The 15,383-nt window shown below is 42.6% G+C and overlaps 1 protein-coding gene across 7 annotated transcripts in view; it reads right to left on the reverse strand.

Moving 5' to 3' along the window:
* The window catches only part of msrab (methionine sulfoxide reductase Ab), a 37,699-nt gene that overhangs the window by 2,350 nt on the left and 19,966 nt on the right, over positions 1 to 15,383 (reverse strand). For 5 of the 7 annotated variants that reach the window (XR_003215207.1, XM_025900834.1, XM_003453212.5 and 2 more), the window contains one exon: positions 10,315 to 10,421. Coding sequence is in view for 5 of the 7 variants with exons in the window: in XM_025900834.1 (XP_025756619.1) it covers positions 10,315 to 10,421 (107 nt within the window). In the remaining 2 variants the exon portion in view is untranslated. Of the gene's footprint in view, positions 1 to 10,314; positions 10,422 to 12,770; positions 12,832 to 15,383 lie in introns of those variants that run through there. The other 2 variants (XR_003215206.1, XM_025900831.1) reach the window with 1 other exon arrangement.

A 15,383-nucleotide genomic window follows, 5' to 3' on the forward strand; every position in this document is an offset into this window, starting at 1 on the left:
TTTTCAGGAATTTATGACAAATTTTGATGTCTCAGCAGAAATTGAGACTCATCAGACCAGGCAGCATTTTCCAATTTTCTATGTTGTCAGATTTTGTGAATTGTAGCCTCACGTTACTGTTCTTAGCTGACAGAAGTGGCACTGGGCGTGGTCTGCATACCTTGGTTGTGTCAAGTTGTTATAGTGTTACTGTTGCCCTCCTGTCAGCTCGAAGCAATCTGGCCATTCTTCTCTGACCTCTGGCATCAACAAGGCATTGTCATTCAGAGAACTGCTGCTAAACCCAAGGGACGGCTGTGCAGCTTAAACCACCTTTCTTCCCCATTCTGATATTCAGTTTCATCTTCAGCAAATCATCTTGACCATGTCTACATGCCTAAATACATAGAGTTGCTGTCATGTGATTGGCTGATTAGATATTTGCATTAACAAACACTTGAATAGCTCCATCCAATGAAGCAGACAGTGAGTGTACTCACTGGAGTGTGCAAAAAACCCACATGACCAGATTTTGCTTGTTAAATCAGTCAGTCCATCATCAAAACTGTTACAATTTCTTTGATTAAATGACTAATTGTAACTGAGCTGATGAGTCTGGAAATTCTGTTGGAAAGGAGAAACAATAAAAACTCACGATGAAGCAGCTGTATGCTGTTTTTCACTCCCTAGAGCTATTTAGCTGTAAGAGTTCAACAAGCTAACCTCATACCTTTGGTCATCAGTAATTGTGTGATGAGAGAGGGAGACAATATCTGAAAAAAATATCCTTTCTAACTGAGACTAATGTCAGTGAAAAGCAGCAGGGTAGTGTGTGATGTTGCCCACATGGAGGCAGTGTGGTACTAACCGTGTGTGCTCGGGTTTGCTGGAGGTGATGCAGTGGAGTCAGTAAATCAAAGCTCTGCACCCCACAGAGAGGCTGAGGCAGCAGCTGACCTCTAACTCCTCAGTGGCTGCCGCTACAATGTGAGGGCTCTAATCTCCCTGCAGGAAGGACCCAATGTCCACAATCCAAACTACAACACAATGCAGTCCTTAACACAGAGCCCGAGCCTCACCAGCACAGACATATTTACCTTTTTAAAAGGCAAACTGTGAGCAGTCTGCTAAAGAAGAACCAATTTTCCTGCCTGTATCCACCAGCACTGTGGTTAGCCAGCCGGCACAAGCAAAGAGCTTTGTACATCATGGCCTAATTAATCAGCCATCACCACCAAACCACAGTAGCAGAGAACCCTCCGGGGCAGAGGATGCTCCGTGTGAAGGGAGCGCCACGTCCAAGGAAAGGTCTGCTATTCTGAGCATACATACACCTCCACCCTGACACCCCCACACCACTCCCTCGCTCTCCATCCAGCCTTGTACAGCAGTCACAACACGGCGGCCATTTTAGATCTATAAATCAAAATGCATGGCGTCATGCCACTGTGTATAACCTTATGTGGCTTTGCTTTCTCTCTCTCTCTCACTGCAGCAGCAGCAGCAGCAAAGAAATGGAAGGAAGAATATGGAGGGAAGGAAAGGATGTAAAGATGAGGGGGAGAAAATTCTAGATGGGAAAAAGTTGATGACGTTCAAATGATGGTTACCGAGAGACAGGCAGAAGCGTGTTTGTATGTGCAAATATGTATATGAGTGTGAAAGGGCTGATACAAAAGGTGTGTGTGCTGTTATTCAATTTGTGGAGTCAAATATTTTGTCACAAATCCACATCATGGGGACCCGATCCCCAAAAAGCGAAACCTTTTAGGGTTAATATGTTTTTACTTAGTGAAGATCACAGCTAGCATTGCGGCTAGTCGTGGCTTGCAGTTAACGCTGGATTAAATCTGAAGCTAATGAACGCAAGTCAATGCAATGTCCTCTTAAGTGACAAAAACATGTTTGTGTGTGTGTCCAGGGCTGAGCTCACTCAGCCCAGTCAGCCCTTCCTTTCTTCACGCCTGTCGGAAAGACTCCCATGTCAAAGACATGGCTGAATGGGTGCATGTCTCTTTCTCTCTCTCTCTCTGCATCTCCCTCCATTGCCGATTCTCTCGCTCTTTCTCCCATGTGAGCACAGAGGACTTTGCTTCGTGCTACCAAGTCCTCCCTGTTCGCCAGCCAAGCGAGAGAGCCCCTCGCACCATCGCCATCGCTAGAGAGGCGGCCCCGGGACACAAATAGGACGTGACACCCCGAGAGAGGGTTGAGGTGGAGGAGGAAAAATGTACTCTCTCTCTCTCTGCTCCTCTCTTCCTTACCCCACTGCCTTGTCTCTCTGTGTCGTCTTCCCTCGGAAGGCCTACGGCTGCAGAGTGGTGGGGAAGAGACAGGCACTGACATAGAGTTTGTGACACTCGGTGACTCATAGTGAAGACATTTGAAAGAGGGATATGACCTCAATTTGGTGATTTATGTAATCATGCCTTAGTCCGCTATACTTTCACCGGTATGTCACTACTGCTATTTGGGTCTCTCGATTTTTCTTTTGAGCTCTCACCTCCATCTTGGTCGCTAATTCCAATTAGCTTTATTGCCATTATGATAATTAAGTACAGTGTTGGCATAAATTTCAAGATATTTACAATGTAAATCTGATAATTTAACTGTGGATGAAAAAGTACTAAGACCTTAAGCAAAATCGCAGCCCTGCAGAAAACACTCTTCATATGGGTTAATTATTCATCGTGCTTTGCCAGTCTGTGTTGATGACTTACTGTGTAAACAGACTTTAAAGTTGCGTAATTAGGTGAGTTTTGACTCTTTTATGAAGCGTTGGGTAGTATATATTCTATAATACTGAATTAATGTTTTATCGTGTTTGGATGCAAATACACTGAATGCAACTTGTCTTCAAACAGAAAGTAACGGCTAAAAGGCAAAAGATGTAGAAATATAAAGAAGCATAAAATGTTAATATGTGCAAAGACAAAATAAGATTTGCGCGTTCCTACCCGCTATCCATCTCCTTCGCTCAGATCTAAAAGCCAGCCCAGCACTGACTGCAGCTGCAAACCTGAACTCTGGAGCACAAAAAGCTCTTCAACATCTTAAAAATGTAAATACACTCTGAGTACTACAGACAGCAAACCTGCTCTGTGGCGAAATGCCGGGCTGCAGCTCTGCCTGAAAATACACGGAAAAGCCCGACGTGATATTCACGCTCGAGTCCACGGCACCATGCTTGCCCTCAGTGACCTCAGGGAGAGAGGCAGAGTGGGAGTGATGGAAGGACTCCAAGGGAAATACAAAAAGAGAAAAAATGGAGGAAAAGAGCGACTTGGAGATGGTGAAGAAATGGAGTGAGGATCACTGACCAGAGTGTGGTCATACACAATAACAGAAAAAAGGATATTGTATTGTTCATGTGAGGTTTTGTGAAATGCAATGAGTGCAAAACTCATCATGCACATCACTGCATCTGTATGTGTGCAACTGTGATTTTTCTTTTTCTTTTTTTTGCCTGCTCTGCTCATCTCTCTTTCCCTCTGTCATCATGGGTCAGGCATCCATTTTAGCTGGGCTTCTTCAGCGAGGGCTCCTACATTTTGTGAGCAGAAAAAAAACACTCCTACATTTCGAGCGGGAGAGAGAGGATGCACGCTCTTCGGTCTCGGAGCAAGGTGGTGCACGCTCCTACATTTTTTTTTTCTTTTTCCCAGGGCAGACAACAAGTAGCTCGCTATCAGAAGACCCAAAATGCAGAAGATCAGCTCGACGTTCCCGTGAAAAGCGATCGCCTTTCAACATCGCAGCTGCAAGGCAATCGGCAACATCTGACTTGCAGGCGGCGACTTAAAAAAAAGTTGCCTGCGAACAATATTCCACTAAAATTTTTCTACTTATTAATTCATCTAAGCCAATAATGCTGTTTTAATATTGATCAGTTCGGCGCGCGGCTAAATTTAAACATGTGCAGCACAGACAGGGTTGAGAACTCTAGGGCCGGGGAATCACTGGAAGGGTAAATCTCACTTTCTGACGACTTTCCAAAATGCGGAACGTTAGCTTGTGCGACGAGAAGCGTGATTCTGAAACCTGCTGATGTTGTGCCCTGTTTTAACAACCCTCGGGCTTCTCCTCAAGACTTCTAGCCTCGAATGATCTCCTTTTTTTTTCAGCCATCATCCGAACCCCTGCGCACCACCCCTACACCCTCCACCCCCCACCCATTTCAAGCTCATTAAGTTAGGATGCTTTATCAGAGGGCACACTCACCCCTCCAAGGCCCTACACACATGCATGTGCGCATACACACGCACGCAGTATTCAAGCTGGCTTGATAAAACCTATTGTTCATACATGCACGCACACACACACGTGTATATATATATATAGAACCCCCCGTTCATCCATTTTTCTCTCCCCTAACCCATCTCTAAGCCACCCCCACCCCCCGACTCTCCTAATCAACTCTTCCCATCCCTTCTCTCTCACCCTCTACTCACCCCCACGCCCCTCACCCCAGCTCAAGGGAGACACATTTTAGCAGAGAGGGAGGGATAGAAAGAAAAAGAGATGGGGGGGAAAAAGAGGGATGGGGGAGACAGAGGGAGAGAAAGTGATGCACTCCTCCTCTCTGCTCTGCTGCCACAGCGGCTTGGCTACAGAAGCCTTTGATGTTCTGCAAATTTCAAATTTCATTATAGAGAACCCCCTTCTCCTCCCCTCCTCTCCCTCAGCCACCCCTCCCCCCTCCCTCTCTGCTCTCGCGCTTAAACAAGCTTTTCTGCCTCACTCTCCCAAACCTCCATGCACCCCCCCCTCTCTCAATGCTGAAGTTAAGAAACTGAAAGCCCTGCAGAAGAGACTCTTCGTATGGGTTAATTATTCATTGGGCTGTGCCTGTATGTGCCAAATGTATGTCTGTGTGCGTCTGTATGTACACGCGAGTGTGGGTGAGTCATGTGCTGGCAGTGGGGTGGAATAGGGATTTTGTGATGCCTTATCTCTGGTTGTCTTAGATCGCCTCCACCCACTCTCTCTTGTCACTCTTCTTGAACATGTATTCACTTCTCCTGATGCTCTCCCAGACAGCATTGGGCTTTCAGGATAAAACACACACTCACATACAACCTCACAAGCACACACACACAGCAAGCTCTTCCTCCGTAGAGATGCTGTTTTCAAGCCAGACGTTCTTGAGACTCAGCATCAATGTGGCGAAGCAACCATTTCAGGGCAGGAAGCTGCCATTTTGGTTCAGAGTGTGTCAGCTGCTTTGGGAAGATACGTGTCCCAGTGGTCCCAGTGGCCCTCAGATGGAACTGGGGTGCCACTGAAGTGGCTGACAGATTGGTGGTGTCAGCAGCGTTCCAGAGAGTCGGGGAGATTGAGTGAATACCGTTTCTATTCTAGATGTTTGCAAATGTGAGTGTGTGTGTTTTTAAGGGTCTTTTATGGACTGGATTATTTATTCTCAGGCAGGTGACAATATAATGCTCACTATAACAGCCTTTTCTGTGCTGTGATACAAACTCAGTGAGCCCCCCTCGGGCTTGCTTATGGTTGTTTTTCCAGTCTGTTTATTTAAAGGCTCATGACATTAAGATTCTCAGTCTTACCTAGAGCCCATACGCACTGTTTTTAGGATTTTTTTCAATTTTTTGCACTTTGTAAATAATTACATTTAATTTTTCTGGCTATTTTAATTATTTAAAAAAAGAAAAACGTCTCGTCTTGTCTTAAAAAATCTCAAATTCATAATAGAAAATCATTTAATAATATTACAATAACATTTTGATATTGTAACTTTAATCAAGTGTCTCTATATTAAAATCATGCAATCACATAATTAAGGGTGCAATTCTTTGATATTCTTTGAATGAGTACAATGTACAAAACGTCTCTAGTGTAGAGCTGCCTGGAAAAACTGACCCTAATCTGCTGACCTGCTGAGGATCATACACCGATCAGGCATAACATTTTGACCACTGACAGGTGGTCATGGGGCCTGTTACTGTGTGGTATACATGGGATACATGTGTGAACATTTTGTCCTCAACGTTGTTGTAGAAGCAGGAAAAATAAGGATTTGAGTTGGACCAGGGCCAAATGGGGCCAAACTGTGATGGCTACACCAATGGATCAATAGAAGCTATGGAAGAAGGTAGCCTGGTCTGGGGTATCACATAGATGATGGGGTAAGTGTGCGTCACTCATCTGAGAAACACCAGGATGCACTAGGGGAAGAAAGCAACCCGGTGAAGGCAGTGTGATGCTTTGGGCAATGTTCTCCTGGGAAACCTTGGGTCCTGCCATCCATGGGGTCGTTACTTTGACACGTACCACCTATCTAAGCATTGTTGTACACCATGTACACCCTTGATGGAGAGGATAATGCACCCTGCCACAAAGCAAAATTGGTTCAGGAATGGTTTGAGGAGAACAACAAGAAGTTTGAGGCATTGACTTGACCTCCAAATTCCTCAGATTTCAAGCCGATCAAGGATTTGTGGGATGTGCTGGACAAACAAGTCCAATCCATGGAAGCCACATCTTGCATCTTACAGGACTTAAAGGATCTGTACATCTTTGCGCCAGATAAGATAGCACACCTTCGACCTTCAAGGGTCTAGTGTAGTCCACGCTTCGACAGGTCAGGGCTGTTTAGGCAACAACACAATATTAGGCACGTGACCATAATGTTATGCCTTTTCGGTGTACAAAATAATGTTTAAAATGACTGAAAGCTCTACAGGAGATTCAGGATGGCTGAATTATTTCAAAGTGGAGGGGCAATAAATAGATGATATAATTTCCCTGCTCATAGTTGGTAACAAATGAATGAATGAATAATGTAATGACATATGAAAAGTTTCAAATATACAGATGTAACGTGGCCTCTTAAGTAGCAACAGCTGGACAATAACACAAAGATTTAGCATGGCTGCTATCCTCGCTAATAAAATAAGATAAAGAGATATTTCACAATAACTTTAGGAGAAAAACCCCCCAAAGCAACCTTTTATATCTGCCTGATTTAGTTCATCTAAAGTCTTAGTCATATGCTACCAAAGTTATTATGACTGTGTACCATCAATGTTTGAAATGATCACATCAAAGATGGGGACCAGATCTGAGACTACTCACAGTCAGTTGCCATCTTCAAAGCAACTTTGGTGTGTCAAGACGACGATAAAACAGGGCCAAAACGGCAATAAGAGGCAGTCAGTGTGCTATTGATTTTTCCTTTGAATTGGGTCAAGTTGGCACTTACATGCAATCTGTTTGCAATAACACAGAGATTAACTGTGATAAATCACAAATCTGTGGATGTTTGTTGCCGTCTATATCAGATGTTTAGTTTTGTACTGGAAAGAAGCACAGAAAAGAGTCCCTGTATGAAGGAGCGTGAATGGGTGATTGAGCCAAGTTGGGTAAAGCGCTGTGAGTACTTAGAGTAGACAAGAGCTATATAAGATCCACGTGTTAATGAGGATATTGTTACTGTACCAAATGCGTGCATTGGTCTGGGTTTTTCTTCTTTCAGGTTCTCCCTTTAGCGGTTGCCTCCATCTCACATTATCCTTTTCCTCCTCTCTGGCAGCTTCCATATTTAACATGCCCAATATATCCCCTATCCCTCCTCTGCACATGTCCAAACAATCTCAGCCTCGCCTCTCTAACTTTCTCTCCAAACTGCTCAACCTGAGCTGAGCTCTGATGGACTCATTTCTAATCTTGTCCATTCTGGTCAGTCCCAAAAAATCTCTGCTGTCTTCAGCTCCTCCTCCGGTCTTTTTCTCAGTTCCACCATCTCCAAACAATACATCCGTTCCTTTCACTCATGCTGCTGTCCTTCTGTGACAAGTTACCCTGACACTCATCTCCTCCCACTTCACGCTGCCTACATCCTCTTCTTCACCTCTCTTCTGCCCTTTGCTCTGGATGGTTGATCCCAGGTATTCAAACTAATATACCTTCACTACCTGCAGCTTCACTGCCAAACCTGTCTCCCTCTCATTCACATGCATGTATTGTGCCTTGTTTCTACAGACTTTCACTCCTCCTGTCTCCAGAGCATGCCTCCACCTCTCCAGGCTCTCTTCCACCTGCTTCTTACTCTCATGTACAGATCATCCTTCTCTCTCACTGAGTCCCAACACAACTTCCATATCTCTGCTTTCCTTTCCTTTAGCCAACAGTAGATCAGTTTCCACCAGCACCTTTTTGGCAAACAGCACCAGAGGAGATCATTTTTAACTCGGGGCCCCAACCTGGTATGGAAATCTAATTCTTGGTGTTTTTGTTTGATTTTATAAAGATTTTAACACCTTCATGACGCAACCGTCAACATAAATTCGAGTTTGGGATAGATGGATAAAGGCAACAGAACCCTGAAAAAAAAGGCATGCAGAGATGATTGAATTATGTCCTGACGTCTGTGTAGAAATGTCTGAAACACTGGAACCGGCTCTGCTCACTGTAAAAAGGAAAGCAAGATGTATCCTTGTATGTGCCTTGCATACAAGGATACTCCTCCTCCCCTCCCTCCAACGCTCCATTAAGTTCAGTTCAGTTCTGCTCTGCTTCAATAAAATCCCAGTATTACTGTGGAGCAGGAATATGTGGCTCGGCTCTAAACACTCAGAGCAGGGACCGAATAAAGAGCGACAGGACAGAGTCAAAGTTTTAGCACTGCGCTCACAGCTTTGAGCCATCCAGTCATGCCAATTACACACTCATTCTGATAACATCTCCCCCGTCTTTCCAAATAAATAAACACTCCTAGAGGCAATTATCACACACACATATCAGCCACAAAATAAGACATGCTTTTGGTGTAAAAAGCATAATTTACAGTTAATTGCCTGCCACAAACCTTAGTCACTCAGGTTTGTGTGTTTCATTATTTGATGGAGCAGATGCCGATCTGTCTGCCTTTATAAATTTAAGAGCAATTAGTTGCAGGCCTTCCTCCAATCTGTTCGAGACTGACTCTTGCCAGTTAAGGTTGAAATGAGACAGGTTGTCTTCCACCAGGTGACCTGTGCAGTTTCCTTTCAACTACACGCATCCAGAGGTTGAGGGTGCCGCATGCTCAAATTCCAGGTGAGAATGGGTCATTGAAACTACTTGCTATTGGTCCCAGACAACAAGAAAATTCAATGTAAGCACTTGGCAACCACTGATTATTCTGGGTCTCCTTAAAGTTTTAACTTTCACTTGCATTTGAGGCCCTACAGCAAACCAGATGAACTCAGAAGAGCTGCCAAACAGATCACAGGTAAGATTGTTTGGTCAAATGCCGTTTCCAAGTTCAAGGATGAACTTTTAAACTCAAAACATACACATGTAATTTCCTCCTGTCTCTTACTATGCAGATGGTAATGCATGTGTGCCATCTGTGCATTTCTCTCCCTGTTTCTTTGTTGACTGTTACAGGCTTCATCCATTTGCCCCATGCTCTTTAGCTTTTTAAAAATTACTTCAAGGGTGTGTGGCTTAGAAATCTTGGTGGTATGTGTGCTTGTGTGCGTGTGGGCGTGATGAGGTCGTGGTCAGTTGACAGCCAAAGGGCAGGGTCATCGTGAGTTGATAACCTGTCAGTGATGACTCTCTGATCTAACTGCCTCTCTCGTACTTTTCATGCTCTTCCTCCCCCACCTTTTTGGTCCCAGCTGCCACTCCTCTCTAACCTCTGACCCAAGCCCAAGGCCAAGGTTGGGAGGTTGTTGCCACGGCAACATAACAGGCCCGCAGCGCCTGGCTGCTGACCCCGGGAGCCCCAAGTAACCCTAACGATCATAATTTGCTCCCCTCTGCCCCCTGCCAGCTCATCCATGAATACCATTGAGAGGAGCGAAGAGGGTGATGCCGGGAACAACGGACGGATCGGCGGGCTGATGGGCAGAACAATAGAACGAACAAAAGAAGCACGCGTGCGCCACTGAAAGGGAGAGCTTTAGAAATCAGTTAGGATGGCCTTTTGACCCCCTTCCTCTCTTTCGGTTTAAGAAAGCCGGTTTAGATGCATATCATCTAAAAAGATGGTTTTGACTAAACTGCATAAGAGGCCGCTACTCCAGACACTGATTTTTAATTGCCATTCAAATAATAAAGAAAGCTCCAAACTACAGCTTATTCTGCTGCAACACTCAAAAAGTTTCCTATATATTGATAAAACCTATATATGATGACTCAGTCATATTTATATACATGCGTTACATTAGTTTGTTAACTGGAAAGGTGTTTGAGACTTTCTTCACATTTTTCACAAGTCGCTCCGTGGCTACTGCTTTACTTGGCTTATAGTTTGGTTATATGCAATCCCATACTTGAGTAAATATAATAATAAAACCTCCTGATGTGTGTGAGGGGGTATCATACCTGCTGGAAGGCCACTTTACTCTGCAGCGCAATCTCCTGGTGAGTGGGGTTGGATGTGTAAATGGCTGAACGATACTGAGTACCTTGGTCATTGTGCTGCTTCATACCTGCAAAAAACACACATACACACACACACAAAGGAAAAATAAGACACCCCACAAAAATGCATGAAGCACCACAATCAGAGCAGACACAATGTGATTTGCATGTAAAAGGCTTTCATAATTATGTCATCATCCTGCGTCTTGAATTCATGAGGCCGAATGAATTCAAAGATCACAGCAGATTCGGGCTTTCATTAGGAAGGCCTGAGTCGTGTAGGTGTATGGGCAAATGAAGGTGGACGCATTTTCCTCTTCTTTGTCATCTATGTGACAGTGTCAAAAATTTTCATCAGCTTTACGTCAGAGTGTTTGGGAGGATGCCCAGGTCTACTGTAACTTGATTAGGAGGCCAAGCAGCTGCCATCCTTTCTATGCTTTTCAGATGCTAAACTCCTGAGCAGCTCAGACATCCGTGGACACATCTCCCACTCTGCATTTGTTTCCTTTCTTTACTGAAGTGTGTCATTCTTGTCTTCTTCTATCTTTCTAAATCCTTGTCTTTTTCAGTTATTGGCGTTTTGTTATGGGCTTGAATCACTGATACATGTGGTCTTCTTTAGAGGCCTTTCAGCCTGACTTTGATAGTGGATTAGTTCATGTGGACAACACGTTTACCCCTTCTTCCAGCCACTCTCATTTCACTTCACTTTTGGCTACTGGTCAGCGATTGCCAAGCAAAACAAATGGTTAATTCTTATATATTAAAGGTAACATCAGTGGAGAAGCTTGTCATGTTTCTGTCACCATATTCTTCCCTTTCTCTTTTTCTTGTTTTAACACAGAATTTTCTGGGGCGCCACATCCCACATGGGCAGAAAGCAGCAGCATGGGATCAAACTGACGTGAACATTTTGGCAAACATCTGCCTCTTCATACATCTGGCAAGAAGCAACTCTTGAAAAAAGTCACACAACATTTTGAAACAACAGTTTTGCTCATTTGTGTTGTATTTTGAACCTGTGTTGTGCTCAGAGCCGGGCCCCGTACCAAAGCAAGGCAATCCAGTAGCTCAGTAAGTCAACCCAGGACTTCCAAATCTAGCTACGAGTGTGTTCACATGAAAGGCATTGCAAATGAGGGCAGGTCTACTGACAGAAGAGCAACTGGTCTTACCAAGAAAGATAATACGATGATATTATTAAAATATTAAGAGAATAAACACATATAAAACAGACTGCCACAGACATTGTGTGCTAGTATGAGAGTGTGTGTGAGAGGAAAAGTGCTGAACAGTAGTTTAGTATTAAAAGCCCTGTATGAATGTGTGAGCACTTTAAGCACTTTTGTCAGTAAGACTGGAAAACACCTCCCACATTAATAAAGTCTAGCCTATTTGAAGCTGGGAAGAAAAGCCGGAAAAAATACAGACTGTGTGAGGTACGAGAATTATTGATATCACAGTTTTATAATGGAAGACGTGGGAGAAAACTGGATTTCAATATTCTGTTAAATTCCTTTAAATTAACATTTTTAATGTAAGTAAGACAGTTTTAAGCTTTTTTTTAATTCAAATTCAAAAATTTAGTGTAAGATCCACAAGTACAAATAGGTATCCTGTTTTGTTTGCATATTAATGCTTATAGAACAAAACTGTTGTAAAACAGTTTACAGCCAACAGGGAAAAAGCATCAAGGAATAAAAGTGCACTAAGAATCTATATTTATCACTAAGGCTCAGGAGGGAAAAGCAAAGACTGGACGCTGCAATGGTGCAGCATGAATGCAATGGTGAAGCTATTTTCCATAGATCTGCTTGATCTTTATGTGGTGATTTCATAGCTGCAGATCTCTAATGTTGAACATTACCTGTTCCAGAGGTGGTTAGATCTGCAGCACAAGTTACCATGGCGATATACTCTCGCAAAAAGTAAACCAAATTTTGGTACATTTGTGTTGTTTGTGCAAACCAAAACAATGAGCTGAAAGATGGTAAAGAGATGATAAGGGCTAGTTCGTCACTAAGAATGAAACCGCTCTCATTACAAGTGTTCCTCAGACCAATTGTTAACGTAAAAATAATGGTTACAGCCTTGTGAGTTTGAATAATGGTGGCTTCAGTTGTCTTTAGGTGTTTTTTTTGGGGGGGGGGGGATTGGTTTGCTGAGCTGGTCTTCTTTTTAAAAGTGCATCAGATTTTTAATTTCACCTCTCCTAAAGATTTCCTATCTCCCCGATAGGTTTTCTTTTAATTTTTCAGCCTAATGATGGCCTTCTTCACTTGCATCGACAGCTCTTTGGACCTCGAGCTGACAGCTCCAGTAAACAGATAGAAAATGTAAATTCCACATTTGGAATCAACTCCAGATCTATTATCTGCTTAATTTATCATGGAAAACAAAGGTACAGGTCTCACCTGGTCACAGAGCTTCTTGTAAGTCAACTGTCCAATTTCTTTTTCAGCCCATTATGTGGAACTATGTATGAAAATGGCAAAACGACAAAAAAAACGTGTCATACTTCAAATATTTACGTCACTAAATGTAAGGTTTGCTGTACGTGTAAGGTAAAACAACACACTGTAAGCGATGTCTGTTGTTACATCTCAGATGTGGGTGTTCGATCTATACTGTGGCAGAATAACAATTTCCACTCACTGTACGGACAAGACATCTCCCTGACACAGTGATCTGCATATCCTGTTCTCTTTAGATTAAATGCTACCTTACATCATAGAGTGTCACAACCTATCTGCGACACAGTCTGTTCAGGCATAATGGCTATAAGTATTCATCTGGTCTTCATTCAAATCAGAGCAGACAAGCAGGCATCGCCTGCTCTCCGACACACGTTGAATAAACTCACTGTTACTAATGTTGCTGCCTTGAGGAATTTGCTTCACTTTATATTTCTGGAACAATATCAAATGCTCATACACTTAAAACATGATCTAAAAACAAAGAGAAGGCATACATATCATAAATGCAATACAAATAAATACATTTGAAATCGGCAATCCTAAGTACAAGTGACATACAGGTAAATTTTACGACAGTGCACACTTGGAGTAACTTGGATAGTGAGTGAAATAAAATGAACACATAACTGCTCTGACCTTCAGTAAAAACCAACTAATAGTAATTAAGTTTCAAAATGTCACCCTGTTGCTTGGAGTCAGTGTGTGTGTTCTCTATGACCCACCAGCTTGGAACTCAAATACAAATATTCTGCAATTTTGTAAATATATATTTTCTAATTTTACCTTTTTACATCTTTAATTTAGCATTTGCTTCTGTATCTCTATCCTCATCCTCCGTCTTCCAAAACCTGCATTGTGCACCCCTAAGCCTCCAGCACTGCTGTTCAGTGACGAGGCAAATGGTTGCCCCTCTATCAAAGGCCACCAACTCAATCTTCCATTGGCTTCTCACTCAGAGTCTTTCCTCTGATTGGTTAACTCGAAGGGATTTTGTAGCTTGGCTCTTCCCTCTGACCTATCCTGACCACCCTGACCACACACAGAGCACCGCTTGCATATGCACGTGCATGGTGTCGTACGCAGCAACACATATATTAATTATGCCAGGGAACACCATCAAATATCTCGAACTCCGCTTTAATTTGATTAAAGCTTTTTTTTTTCCTTATACAGCTGAACATAATTAATTTTCCACCTTACAGAAACAGTGGAAGCTTAATATCTCACATAAAAAAGTAAAGATGAAAAAGGCTTCTCATCACAAAGAAGTGGTAGACGATATGGAATATCAGAGAAAAGCCAAGAGACAAACACCCTGGAGTGGTAATGGCGGCTTCCAACACAATTAAGTTCTGAGATCCATCCACCATCAGAAGGAGTCACTCCCTAATCAAAATATTAACACCATCCAAAATATGAGCCTAGCTTTTGATTATACTAACTCCAAATCCATCCCCATAAGCATTCAGCCCTCAAAGAACTACGATGGCGAAAAAAAAAAACAGGAGGGGGGGAAAAACACCCCAAAAACTCTTGATTCTCCCCTCCCGCCTCCACCGTCTCTCTCAGTCTCTCCATTTTTAACAGCCCCCTTCGTTATTTTCTCCATCCATCAAAGGCAGCAGTAATTATTAATGAGAGCCTCCCTGTTCACTCTGCATTATGCATGAGAACCTTGCCTCTGAAAGCAGAGGGTAATGGGGGTGGACAGAAGAGGAGGGGCTACAGGTGACATATGTACACACACACAAACACACTCATCTACATATATATATACATACATATATGTATACATATATATACACACATATATATATATATACATCTATCTATCTATCTATCTATCTATCTATATATATATATATATGTATATATATATATATATATATATATATATATATATATATCTATATATATATATATATATGTATATATATATATATATATCTATATATCTATATATATATATATATATATATATATGTATATATATATATATGTATATATATGTATATATATATATATGTATATATATATATATATATATGAACACTACTGGCTCTCTGGGTTACTGACCTATGCCTGCAAAGCCAAAAATATTAATTAATTGCTCCAACCCCCCTCCCTGACCAAATGAGAACCTTTAAAGTAGCTCTTTCAAAACACAAATGGAAACCAAAATGAGAAAAAGTGGGAGGGTGGAAGTCTCACAGGGAGTAGCTACTCTCTTCAAGAGACGCTCGTGCACAAACCAGCGTATGCAGAAGCAAACTCTTCTGGGTCTTGTTGTGTTTAAACCTGCTGAGATTTCTTGCAACTCTATACAATTTCTTCCAATGTTTATCCTTGCACACTCACACACACACACAAAAAGGCTCCACTCAGCTTGTCCCTTCTGGCTGTTGGGGATAAAAGCACGCCATTTCTCCCACTCCCAACTTAACCTTCCCTCCTTCCTTCAGCACTCTGGGCTTTTTCACTTTCCTGCTCTAGCTCTTGCCTCATTGCCCACTTACTAAGTTGTTTCCAGATTTCTTTCCTTGCTGTCTT

This window comes from Oreochromis niloticus, linkage group LG19 (assembly GCF_001858045.2).
Source record: "Oreochromis niloticus isolate F11D_XX linkage group LG19, O_niloticus_UMD_NMBU, whole genome shotgun sequence".
In the NCBI taxonomy this organism is placed as follows: domain Eukaryota; kingdom Metazoa; phylum Chordata; class Actinopteri; order Cichliformes; family Cichlidae; genus Oreochromis; species Oreochromis niloticus.